Genomic DNA, 12,643 nt, shown 5'->3' with positions numbered 1-12,643 from the left:
AGTTGGTTGTCACTGATGATAACTTGAAGGACTTCTTGATATAGATTCGCGTTTCAATCGCGACTTGGGTCAACGCCGGAACGTGGTCAGACGCAAAGTGTTGGTTTTCAATAGATACTTTGATATAACCAGCTAAAGATGAAGAGGAAAGAACAAGATTTATATTCGGCTCCTTAATTTCGTCAATCTGGGTGATAGTATCCGTATTGTGAAGTATAAGATCGTAGGAAGTGATGGAGTTATCGAAGTTTTCCCCTCCCTGTTTGCTCCTCTGCAGTTCCATGCTAGATGGTGTGAATTAGAATGGCCCATTATTATTGATCGCTTGGGAGATTCAGCTAAAGAACAAATTATATCCCAGTCGGAGGCAGAAAAAGCCGTCTCAAGGGTTTATAAAACGCATAGAGATTGAAAGCGGGAATTGTATTTGTAAAGCGAAATCCGATTGACTCAATCAATCTACTAGAACTATTTGGAGGACTGATTTCCTCATAATTAAGTGATTTCCTGATAGCAACCATGAGACCACCACCCGAGTTGTACTCCCTATCCCTTCTGATGATGAAAAATCCCAGAATTCAACGCTAGTTGGAGTCTTCTGGTTTAAGCCGGGTTTCTGCACATACCAATACTTCGATATTTTGTACCAGTGTTTCTAGTTCTAGGCGACGGCGGTCAAAGCTCCGTCAATTTCAGTAAAGTATCCTCAGACTTCTTCGAATAACTTGCCGAGAGGTGCGGGAGTCTTCAAAATGTTGAGACGTGGTCGAATGGTTCTGGGGATCATAATGTCGATGGAAACAAGGTATGGGGTCCTAGAATCTGCCATTTAATATTTCAGTTTTCAGTGGTCCATGAGAGCCACACCGGGAGATCCTGACTTTCTTTCATTATCAACAGGGGGTTCAGCTTCATATTCGTAAAGTAGTTTGATTATCTTCACGATACGATGTCTCATGGTCTTAGTGGGTAGCTGGTCTTTGAAAATGTCAAACATGACTGAAAACTCTTTATAACCATCAGTGTATTTGGAGGCATTCAGTATGACGTTGTTGATACTGTTCGTGGTTTCGAAGAATTCCCGAAACTGTTGTGAGCTAACCGGAAAACGTATCGAGTCATCGAGAATCCTACATTCATTATGTTCCCAAGCGACAGTTGTGCTGCCAGAGTTGATCGATTCTCGTGATGTTCATGGACATCGAGAGACTCTAATTCTCTTCTTTTGGTGAAGATAACGCTTTTCCTTAGACTGGTGAGACTGAATAGACATGGTGGATTCGGTGTCTAAGTGTCGTTCTGTATTCTCGACTACTAACGCGCGGCGGGAGGTCGTGGCAAGAATCGCAGCGTGTATACCCTGCGCGGGGCGCAGCCGCCTGTCTGCCTCCTCCCGAACCCCTAGCCACGCGTTTTCCACGTTGCACATTACTAGTTCGCCCTCCCTCGCATGTACGGAACGATGGCGACGCACTACCAAATGTTACCGTACCCCCTAGGAGATTACCACATGACTTCGCGAGCCAACTCCTCCAAAGGGTTTTCAAACGACGCGATACCCTACCAAAACTTCCAAAATATTTGCGAGTCCTAACCATCCCATCCGAACCGGCCCCTCCTAAGGGTCGCCAAACGATGTCAACCATCATTACACCCCCTTCGGGCCGTGACCCTGGTACGGAGATTATCCTGTACAGTATACTAGCGACCTTTTCAGGAAGTAGTGCTCCGAAACAAAAGGTAGGCCAATTAGGCTCATGGCAACCGCCGATTGTATTGATCTGTGACCCACGGTGAGTGGTGTTTGAGCGTGTGTGTGGGTTCCTGCCAGGGGGCAGGATCTTCAACCGTAATCCAACAGAATAGACTAATTGATACGCTTCAATAATTGGTTATTAATCTCAGATAGAAAATGCCATAAATACTGGTACCAAGGACAAAACGGATGAAATATTTTACTTAGGACAGTCTCCTCAAATAAATTTGAAATTCTCCTGCGGATAAATGAGAGAAAGCAATTAGTCGACAGACCCAGTGGTAGATTCTTTTATTCTACGAAGAATCAGTAATAATTTAAAGAGTCCGTATCTTCATGCGATGTTTTGCACAGTTTTCAACTGAACTTGGAGTTTCATGTGCTAAAAGACCCCGAAAAACCTTCCTAAACTCTTGTAAATTAAAAATTGGATCTTGAAAGATCGATAGTTGTTTGTGAATTCATAATTAATCTACCATGCAATCCTACATCACTGGAATTTATTGATACGTTTCTAAACTTACTCTTTTGCCCGAAAATAGAAAGCTTTCTTACTAAAAAAGTCCGGTGGCCAAGTAGATACAACAACATTTCGTGTTCTTTGTAATGGATCATAGTTGTTGGAAGATCCCGCACCTAGTCATTCCAACAATGTAGGGATAATGACAATTGGACGAAATTTAATCGACCCCCACGAATGGGCTCAATATTAGGGATTATGAGAGGAGATAAATAATCGAAATTATTATCTATTTGGTACTGACGTTTTTCCATCAATTTCTTTAGTTTTGAACGAACAAAAATTTATTCCAAGACAGAAGGGATCGGGCGACTATAAATACCAAAGAGGAAACTCAGAACAGGGATTCCAACGTAGTGATCCTTAAATAACGATTTCCCTTATTTTGACTCACTCGTGTAAATTGATTGCATCACGTCGTTATTCCTTGTCGCACAGCCATGAGGTATCGGTTGACGAGTCCCAGCTATACGGGAAGGCCAGCCGTGCAGGCACGACGGGACTGACGCTACAACCCAGTTATTCACATTCATCGATTAGGTGTGGAATTCACTCGGCCAATATGCAACGTTTTTTCATAGCTCATCATGCTTCTGTTCAATTGTTAATACTTTCGTCATGTTATATTGTCCGAATTAGCAGAAGACTTCCATGGTGATGTGAAACGAATAATGTGTGGCACTGTCGTCCCCCTATAATCATCAGTTCAAGAATGCAAGAATGCAATTACGTTATTTTGGGGTATAAGAGTAACGTTTCAAGTACCTCTCACTCGCTCTCATGCTTGGGAACCATGGACTTGCCCGTTCAGCTTATTATTCTCTTATAATTTGTGATACTCCTCCCAGCATTGCACAATAATCATAATTTCAATTTTCAGTCATTTGTAGTTTGATGAATATTGAGTGTGAGCATTGAGCGTGAAGTATTGAATATTGTCATTTAAAAATCATACTTAGATATTTGAATTTTTTTATCCTACAATAATTAAATTATTATCATTGATAAATGAAATACATTAATTGTTACAAGGTAACCATTATGAAGTCAAGAATGCCCGCAGGGCTCTTGTCAAATCCCTTTACCCCAAACTCCCAGAATAAATTAAACGTCTCAAGGCCAACCATTGCATAATTGTTCTCGTGCATTAATATTCAATTAAACGAAACCCTTATCGCAAATGCTAGATAATTTTATCGTTTGAGTTAATTTAAAGTTGAACAATTTCGAGTTTTCGGCCAAATATAAATTGAAGGATAGATAAGCGTAGTAAAAAGCTACTTTTTCTCTTCCTAAAGTTACATTTCGTCTTACGATTCAAATATGGGACGGAGGAGAGTCCTTCAGTGGTCTCTGATTGCAAATGCCTCAAAAAACTAATTACTTTTCATTTGCTTGCAGGAATAGAAATGGATGACTATCCGTACATGTACGACTTCCCTTTTCGAACACGAGCAACGGCGAATACGATGATGGGACAAGTCTCCGGTAAAAGATTTCGTCGTCAATCAAGGGGTGTTCACGACGAGTGCTGCGTCAAGTCGTGCTCCATATCCGAGTTAACGAGTTACTGTGGTCACTAGAGAAATACCAATCAACAGCTTTGTAGCATACAAAACCAAAAAAAGCCACACATTGGAATGAGAGAATAAAATGATTGGAAAGAAAACTCAATAAAAGAAATTAATTGTCTTAGTTATTCTGGAACAAACACTCCGATCTCCCTGAGGACCCCATGAGCATCTTCTAAAAAACGGAAAGCCAATCACAAAAAAAAGAAATAAAACGAGTTGCCTCCTAAGTATCATTAATAGAATATCTTAGACAATGCTGTACATCGTCTTTGCATACCAGCATTCGTTTTGTCTCATTCATCGGTTTACTCTTCTTGGCTAATTAGTTTCCCACGTGACTACTATTATTGTGACTAGTGTTTATTTATTCTCGCATCTTCAGCTGTGAACACAAGTGGACCTGCTTTTTTGAGTGGGTTCCAAACCACTAGCCATATGTCTAAGTATTTAACCTCTGACTAGAAGCACAGCATCGTGCCATACAGGGTGTCTCAGAACTCAACGTCCAAACTTTAAACTTAAGTTGGAGGTGAAATTCTGGACCGAAAAGTCCTGAGCGACTTTTTGATCGAACGCACTCTCTTCAACTTATTCAGGGTTGAAGTTGGACGAATCAGGGGCGTGGGATAACCGGTCGCACGACGGTGAGGAAAACCACGAGTGTGATGGTGTTCCCACCATACGGTACTACTCCCCTGCGGCGGCGGAAGAAGATGACTGTCGGCGGCGGGCAAGAGGAAGGGGAGGGAAATGAAAAAAATGAACACCCGCCCGCTATATAAAAATTATTTACTCCTCCCCTAATTAATGCCAAGGGATGAAACCAAGGGCATTCGATGGAGGAATAAATTCTCCATTGATTGAGGCCCATTCCATCCCTTAATCTAATCGAAAAAAAGAAAAAACGGGCGCTGAAAATTACAGCACTGGAAAAAAAACCCGGCGATTTAATTTTCTAAAGTCCCATTGGCCCTGAAAAATCAGTTTCTTCTCCCCTAATTAATGCCAAGGGATGAAACCAATGTCATTTGATGTAGAAATAAATTCCCCATCAAGTGAGGCCCATTTCATCTCTCACACTGATCGAAAAAAAAAACAGCGCTGAAATTTACATGAATTCTCCATCAATTGACACCTATTTCATCCTCCATTTATTTCAAAGGAAAAAAAGCTATTAAAATGATGGTGGTGATGAAATATTCACCAACTAAAAATGATCGCACATTCACAATCGGATTTTAGCGATTCTCGAAATTTCCTTCGTTCTGCATTTGATGGCCCTGAAAAGGGCCGTTTCTTGGCGGCTCCGAAAGGGTCGATTCATAGATTGTTATAAAAAGAAGATTTTTCGAAAATCCATCACAGAAGGTGCTCAAATCTTCTGCCATTTTCCTGCAGATACATCCTCGTCCTGCTGAGAACTTCCATGCGGACTCTTTGCAGCATCTCAGGTGTTATGAGAGCTGCGCTTGCGTGGATACGTGCCGCCAGCATCTCACGATTCTCCAACTCTACCGAGTAACCGTTTTCCGTGAGGAAGCCCCAGAGGAAAAAGTCGAGCAGAGTCAAGTCCGGCGATCGGCAGAGGGTCGTGGAAGGAAATGGAAATAAGCTATTGCATTTTGGAAAAAGGATTGATTGATAGGATTCGGAGATATGATAATTACCGTGGAGGCCAGGGTACAGGATCACCTCGTCCTATCCACTGATCTGGGAAGCAATCATTCAGCCACTCCTTCACAGCAAGAGTACTGTGAGCAGGAGCATCGGCATGCTGAAACCAGACCAGTCTACCAGCAGGACCATCCCCTATCACGTGAGGGATATTCTTTTGAGGAACGCGAGATAGTTTCCTCCCTGAGAATTTGTTATGAATGAGATGATGATGAAGGTGATGGGAAGGGGTGAGAAAAGGAGAACGGAAAAGGAAACATACGTCATGGATATCCGGAGGGAGCCGCAGATGGAGTTCGTCACCGCAAATCCGTCCCCAGATGTTCAGGCGGTCCCAGCGATACTGGGATCCTCTCGTCTGGGAAACCCTAGGATTTTCAACGGCCCAATGATGTTCGTTGTTTTAGTTAAAAACTCCCTCTCTGGTAAATGATGACTCATCCGTCCAGAGGGTGTTGCAGAGGAAGTCAGGGTTGACTCGATCCTGATCGATCACGAATCGACACCATTGAACCCGAGCTCCCTCGACTCCCGGTAAGAGCTCATGAACCGGCGTAAAATGGAACGGGTGCATGTGCTCCCTCTGTAGCACTTTGTGGACGGCAGACTTGTTCCAGCCCATCTGCCGAGCCACGACCCTGACGCTGACACGAGGATCATCCTCGAACCGCTCGAGTATGGCTTCCTCTGGCTGCACTGCACCAACGTTCCTGGGTCATCCTCCGCCATGAGCTGGTGTCAAACGACGCTCCTCCCTTGCACGATTATGCAATGCAATAAAAACCCTATGATCCGGGTGGTGACGGTTGGGAAAATCGCGAGCGTACGCCTCTGCCGCGAGACGCCCGTTCTCCCCACATAACCCGTAATAAAAATGAATATCTGCGTATTCAACGTTCGAAAACTCCATCAAAAATGAATCGCACGGTGAGATTTCGAGAGCGTGCAGGGTAGGGTGGTGGGAGAAACAATAGACGATTGCGACTGTTTTCCCCGCGTGTTAATCGTTGTTAAACATCGAGTTTGAACTACTTCAAAAACTCACCGGTGATTCAATTTAAATTATTAATTAACAATATCACTTATCACTTATCATATTTAGACGGTCCTGTCCGGAGGTGCAATCAGCCTCTCGGCCATTTTACACCCTGCCCTCAGGCAGCCGTCTAGTCGCTGGTATCGAGTATCTGTGCCCTACGAGCTAACTCATAGAGCCCATTGATCCCGTCCCTGTCGACACGTATATCTATGCAAGTAGACCCGAAGACATTCCATCTGGCTTCATCGAGTCCGCTGCATCTTGTGCATAGGTGAAGAGGATCCTCCTCTGTCAGCCCGCATCTTTTGCATAGGGGGTCAGTCCCCTTGCCTATCCTTGATAAGTACAGAGCCAGGGGCCAGTGTCCAGTGATAAGCCCCACTATAGTACGGAGCTTAACCCTGTTTAGGCCCAACAGGGTCTCTGCCATCTTCCTAGTGGGTTCTCCTAGGAGGGATTTCGTGTGCCTGGCACCCGTCTCCGAGTCCCATCTCTCCACGATCCTCCTATCCGCACGTTCCTTGACCAGGTCCTTCACAAAATCGGTGTGCACGCCTACGTGCTCCACCTCCCCTGAAAGGCCCTGCAACTACCGTTCTTTGCTAGCTCATCGGCATTTTCGCTGCCTTTGATGCCAGCGTGGCCCGGAATCCAGGCCACCTCGAGCCGATTATTTACGGCAATTTCCTCCATCAGCTCGACGCATTCACTCACCAATTTAGAACAACACTCATACCTGAGTATTGCCCCCAGCGCGCGCTTGCTATCTGAGTAGATGAAGATCTTTTTGCCCTTGTCCCCTCTCTCCAGGATCATCCTGGCGCAGGCTCTTAGGGCCGCTAACTCAGTCTGGAGCACGGTTGCGTGTGAGTCCAGCCCAATGGTCCTCGCTATTGCGGGCCCCTCTGACCAGACCCCCGCACCTGCCCGTCCGCTCACCCGTGATCCGTCCGTATACCAGACTAGTCCACGGGGCGGCACCCAGTCCGCATCCTTTCCTGACGGGGTTTCCCCCCATCCAAGATTGACCGAGAACTTTCTGCGAAAGTGCCATCGGGGTCTGCAGGCGTCAGCACCACGCGACAGTAGCCCTTACAGCTCTCCGTCCGCGCGGAGGACACTAGCATGCCCATTCCTAGCTTCTTTCCATGTTCCCTGTAGCCGCAATCTTGCGGCCGCTCTTGTCGCCTCCACCCTTATAATTAGGTGTGGAGGTTGCATAAAGAGCAGGGCCTCCAACGCTGAGCTGGGGGTCGTTCTGAGGGCCCCTGTTATGCCCAGCATCGCAAGCCTGCCTATTTTGTCCACCGCTTTCCTGTGACAGGCCTTGTTCAAGGCTGTCCACCACACTGCGGCTGCGTATGTTAGCTGTGGGGTCATAATGGCCGTGTAGATCCACTTGACCATCCTCGGCCTTAGACCCCATGTGCTTCCAAACATTCGCCTGCATGCCCAGTATGTCATAGTGACCTTGCTAGTCTGCATGGCGATATGCTTTTTCCAGCTGAGCTTCTTGTCGAGCCAAATACCTAGGTATTTGACCCCACTCGAGAATTCCAGCATTGTGCTATAAATGGAGGGAGCTTTAACAGCACCCCTCCTTCTACATGTGAAGTGCACCATCTCCGTTTTGCCTGGGTTTACCCTTAGGCCCTTCGATGTGCACCAGTGCTGAACATAGTCCAGCGCCTTTTGCATTTTGCTATGTAGCGTGCTCGTGTTCCTGCTAGTTACCAGCAGTGCCACATCATCTGCGTATGCGACTGTCCTTACCCCCAGTTCCTCGAGTCCAGTGAGGAGGCCGTCAACAACGAGGAGCCATAGCAGAGGAGAGATAACCCCCCCCTGCGGGCAGCCCCTCCCTTCCGCAGCCCTTACCTCACTGTCCCCAAGGGTGGAGTAGACAACTCTTGTTCGGAGCATGGCGGCTATCCATTTGATGACCGTTTTCTCGATCCCAAATGCTGCCGCAGCTTTCTCCATCGTATCGAAGGCGGTATTGTCGAAGGCCCCTTCGATGTCTATGAAGACGCCAAGGGTGTCCTCCCCCCTTTCCTTCACATTTTCTATTGTGCCCACCAAGTGGTGCAGCGCAGTCTCAGTCGATCTGCCAGCTTGGTAAGCATGTTGTGAGGGGAATATCTGATTAATCCTCAGTGCCCCCTACTTAATGTGCCTATCGACCAGCCTTTCCAGCGTCTTCAATAAGAAGGAGCTCAGGCTGATTGGTCTGTAGGCTTTCGCGTTGTCGTAGCTGCATTTACCCGGTTTGGGGATAAAGACAACCCTGACTTCCCGCCACCTGCCTGGCACGTAGCCCAATGCTAGACAGGCCCTGAATGCCGGTATCAGTATGCGCAGGAGCAATGGCCCTCCTCTTCGCAAGAGGGCCGGATGTATCCCATCCGGACCTGGACTCTTGTACATTTCGAACGAGCCCACCGCCCATTGCAGCCTGTCCAGCGTTACTATTCGTGCGGCTAGGTCCCAGTCGGGATCGCCGCTTCCTGTTCGTTTCCAGTCCACTTCCGGGCACTCTCCTGGAAGCTCTATAATAGAGTCCGGAAAGTGCGCGCGAACCAGATGCTCAAGGACCTCTCGCGGTTCTGTGATGGTCTCTCCGCTTGCCAGCGTGATTCCACCGAGCCGTTGTGAAGGGCCCCCCGAGAAGACTCTGCGAAGCCTGGAGATGCCTGAAAGCGCCTCCAGTTCCTCACAGTATGTCCTCCAGGTGAGCTCCTTTGATCGTTTTATGAGCCTCTTGTACTCCCTCTGCACATTTCTGTACAGAGTCCAGTCTTCGGCCCTCTTCGATTTGTGCGCTCGGTTCCCGAGTCTCCTGGACTGGCTTCTCAGCCTGTCCAACTCATGGCTCCACCAAGGCACTTTATTTCCCATCCTGCATCGTCTAACCGGGCATGCCGTCTCGAAGGACTCAGTTAGGGCAACGTGGATTCTCTCCACCTCGTCCTCTAACGGGTCCTCCCCGCAGGGCCTAATGCGTCCTACCCCGAGCCTTTCCTCCAGGTTCCTCTCGAAGGAGTCCCAGTCGGTGGCCCTTGGGTTTCTGCGCAGGCGGTCCTGCTGCGGTTGGGCACAGCCCTCTATGCTGAATCTGATGCGTCGATGGTCAGAGAGTGTGTCCTCCCGGTCCACCCTCCAGTCCCTGCATCGCCCCGCCAGCCGGCGGGTGCACATGGTTACGTCAATGATACATTGACAGCGAGAAGTGACAAACGTGGGCCTTGAGCCCCTGTTTAGGATCTCTAGGTCCACGTCTGCCATAAATTCCAGGAGAGCAGTGCCCCTGTCATTACATCTTTCGCTGCCCCACACCACGTTCTGCGCGTTTGCGTCACAACCTATGATGAGTGGCAGCTTTCTAGCTCTGCAGTGATTCACCAGATTACGCAGCTCTTTGGTAGGTGGTGGTGTCGACGAGTCATGTGGGAAGTAAGCCGAGCAGAAAACTATATCCTCCGCACCGGCCTCCCCCCGAAGTCTCACGACAACCGCCACCAAGTCTCTGTGGCAGAAGTTGGCCATTCCCCTGGCTCCGCACGCTCTTTTGACAGCAATGCAGGCCCTGGGGCCCAGGTCGCCCCGAGCATAGAATAGCTCCACCTCGCCTCCAGATAGGCCTTTTACTGAGCCTCCGTGTTGCCAGGGCTCTTGCATAAGGCATATGTGTGTATGCTCCACTGCTAGACTGCGACTCAGCAGGGCAGTCGCAGCCTCGCAGTGTTGCAAGTTAATCTGGGAGCAGTGGACTAGCAGAGAGCCTAAGCCGTCTCCCTGCATATTGCCCTCTGCTCCTTCCCCCCTCCTTCGCCAGGCCATTGATGGGCCATTAGGCAGGGCCGCCTGGTGGCGCCCTACCCTGCCCCGAGTGGGATGAGCCCGGTAGGGCCCAGTTGAGGGTCCCTTGAGACCCCCCTCCCAGTTCCCGCCGCGCCCCCTCTCACCAGAGGCGGCCTTCCTCTTCGGCCTTTCGTGCGTCCGCTCAGCGGAGGCCTTGCAGGGGCAAGGGGGTCCCTCTGTAAGAGGGAGCCTTCCTCGCTCTCCTTATCCCTCCCCTCATGGGCGCCTTCCCCGGCAGTTCCTGGGGCACTCACCGAGCCACTCGGACCCTTTGGCGCTCCCTCCTGCCCTCCCCCCTCCTAGATGGCCCCTCCTACTGCCTCGGCCGGACTCGTAGAAACGAGCCCGGCCGAGGCAGTAGAAAGGGGCCATCCCCATACCCTTCAGGGCCTCTAGAGATTTGGGGTCAACACCCAACACCAGGTTGAGCCCCTCCTCCCCGCTCCGGCAGTCCCAGAGCCTCCACTTGCATGTGGTGAGGGCCCTGTTCTGCTTTCTTAACCTCTCAAGGGCCACAGCCGCTCCTACGGGTTTTCCCGGGAAAAAGGCCGTGACTCTGATCAGTTTTTGGAGCGCTTCCTTATCCATCATGATAAGGGAGGCCCCTTTCCAGGGTACCAGGGTGGGCACCACGGACTTCAGCCACTCTCTTGACTGACCGTCCGTGCATGCCACCCACAGCACGCCATCGTCAAACCAGTGGCCGTCAAAGCTCGGGAGCTGACCTTCCATGTCAGTCTCGAACAGTGACGCCACTAGCGCCTCCTGAACCAGGTCGGCTTGCTCCCTCGTCAGAGACAGCTCAGGATGGCCAGTTGGCACTAAGGCCACCCTGCCGCCACCCTTCGCCGCCTCTCTGAAGGAGGTCGCCCCCAGTCCTTCCATGGCCCGCATCTTTTTCATGGGCATGGCCACATCGGGGGTAGTGGATCCTGAGGACCTGGGCCTCTTGGGCCCTGTCCCCTGTTCCTCCTTATCCCTCGACGCGGTCTCTACCTGCGGAGATTGCTGATCCCGCGAGGCATCGGCTTTCAGCCTAGCTGGCGGGCCCGGCGCTTCTCCGCACCCGTCCTACCCCTTCTCTTCTTCCCCTGGGTAGGGTCAGCGACAGTGGGCCCACCACTGGTGGGCCCTTCTGAGGCTGCTCCTCCACAACTTCCATTTGGATCAGCGCTTGTTCCCCTTCCGGGGCCCTAGTGCTGATCGTGCTCTCCTCCGACCTGCAAGCCTCTGCCGTTCCCTCAGAGAGGGCACCGTCATCGGCGTTAAAATTTTGATTATTTAATGGGTCCATGTTATTCCCACGAGTAACCAGGAAAAGAAAGTCCACCCCCGCAGAGCCTGGATGCGGAGGTAAGGCATGCATACAATGGGGTGCTGCCTGGTTCCCCAAGGGTATCGTTTGCGACACTGTTCCCCAGTGTCATTCAGCCCTCGGCACGATAATCCCACCTTAGCTTGGGGAGTCTGGTCCGCGGCGATGCCTTGGGTCTTCCTGACGGGTTTTTACTTCCGTAGGTCGACGTTATAGCTGTCGCTGGCCGGGTACTGAAGTGTGCCCCAGGATCCTGGAGTCAGGTGCTGTTGTTCAGCCTCCTTTCTCCGTTCCCGAGGTGCCACTGTTTCTCCGACCGTCCCCCTATCCGCCACCTGGGGACGCGCTTAGTTGGTGACTCAGACCGTCCCCTTCGTCTCGTTTATAGAGCACGTCCGGGGCTGAGTCAAATATATTTATAAATTCAAATTTAAATTTAATTTAAATTAAAATACCTATAATTTTTAATTTAAATATTTATATAAATTTATTAAAATTTTAATTTAATTGAAATTAAAATACCTATAATTTTACCGGATATCACCGGTCACTCATAGTAGTAACGATAAGTGAGGTTCATCACCGTCACGAATTTCTTTTTCTTTCCGAAGCGAGGTGTTCAATCGTGAATCCTTATCCGGTGATCTCGGCGAACCGGTTTTGTTCACTCAAGCACTGGACACGTAAAAATACTTATTTATTATACTATTAGACAACGCATGTAGAACGTTATTGGTTGTGGGATATATATTAATAAGTACACAACGCAATGTAAATTTAATAATTCTTTTATTCTATAAAATGGCACGAGGAAGATACGTCTTTACACGATGGATTTCTCTAAGAGACTAAAGAACTAGTTCCTAAGGCCAAACCCAAATTCGTCACCTAATGAAAGAACCCT

The 12,643-nt window shown here is 49.0% G+C and overlaps 2 protein-coding genes across 2 annotated transcripts in view; one reads left to right on the top strand and one right to left on the bottom strand.

Moving 5' to 3' along the window:
• LOC135168808 (uncharacterized) overlaps nt 1–4,183 on the top strand; it is a 48,883-nt gene extending 44,700 nt beyond the window's left edge. The window contains exon 3 of the mRNA XM_064133350.1: nt 3,678–4,183. Coding sequence (XP_063989420.1) covers nt 3,678–3,859 — 182 coding nt within the window. The 3' untranslated portion in view covers nt 3,860–4,183. The remainder of the gene's footprint in view (nt 1–3,677) is intronic.
• LOC135168107 (uncharacterized) overlaps nt 1–7,690 on the bottom strand; it is a 90,586-nt gene extending 82,896 nt beyond the window's left edge. Inside the window, exons 1-2 of the mRNA XM_064132048.1 lie at nt 7,600–7,690; nt 6,599–7,136 (exon numbers count right to left, since the gene is read on the bottom strand). Of these exons, the coding sequence (XP_063988118.1) occupies nt 6,691–7,136; nt 7,600–7,690 (537 nt within the window). The 3' untranslated portion in view covers nt 6,599–6,690. The remainder of the gene's footprint in view (nt 1–6,598; nt 7,137–7,599) is intronic.
• Between the last annotated feature and the right edge of the window lie 4,953 nt (nt 7,691–12,643).

The sequence above is a fragment of the Diachasmimorpha longicaudata genome, chromosome 1 (genome assembly GCF_034640455.1).
Source record: "Diachasmimorpha longicaudata isolate KC_UGA_2023 chromosome 1, iyDiaLong2, whole genome shotgun sequence".
NCBI classification, from domain to species: Eukaryota; Metazoa; Arthropoda; class Insecta; order Hymenoptera; family Braconidae; genus Diachasmimorpha; species Diachasmimorpha longicaudata.
This window is presented reverse-complemented; position numbering and strand designations above follow the sequence as displayed.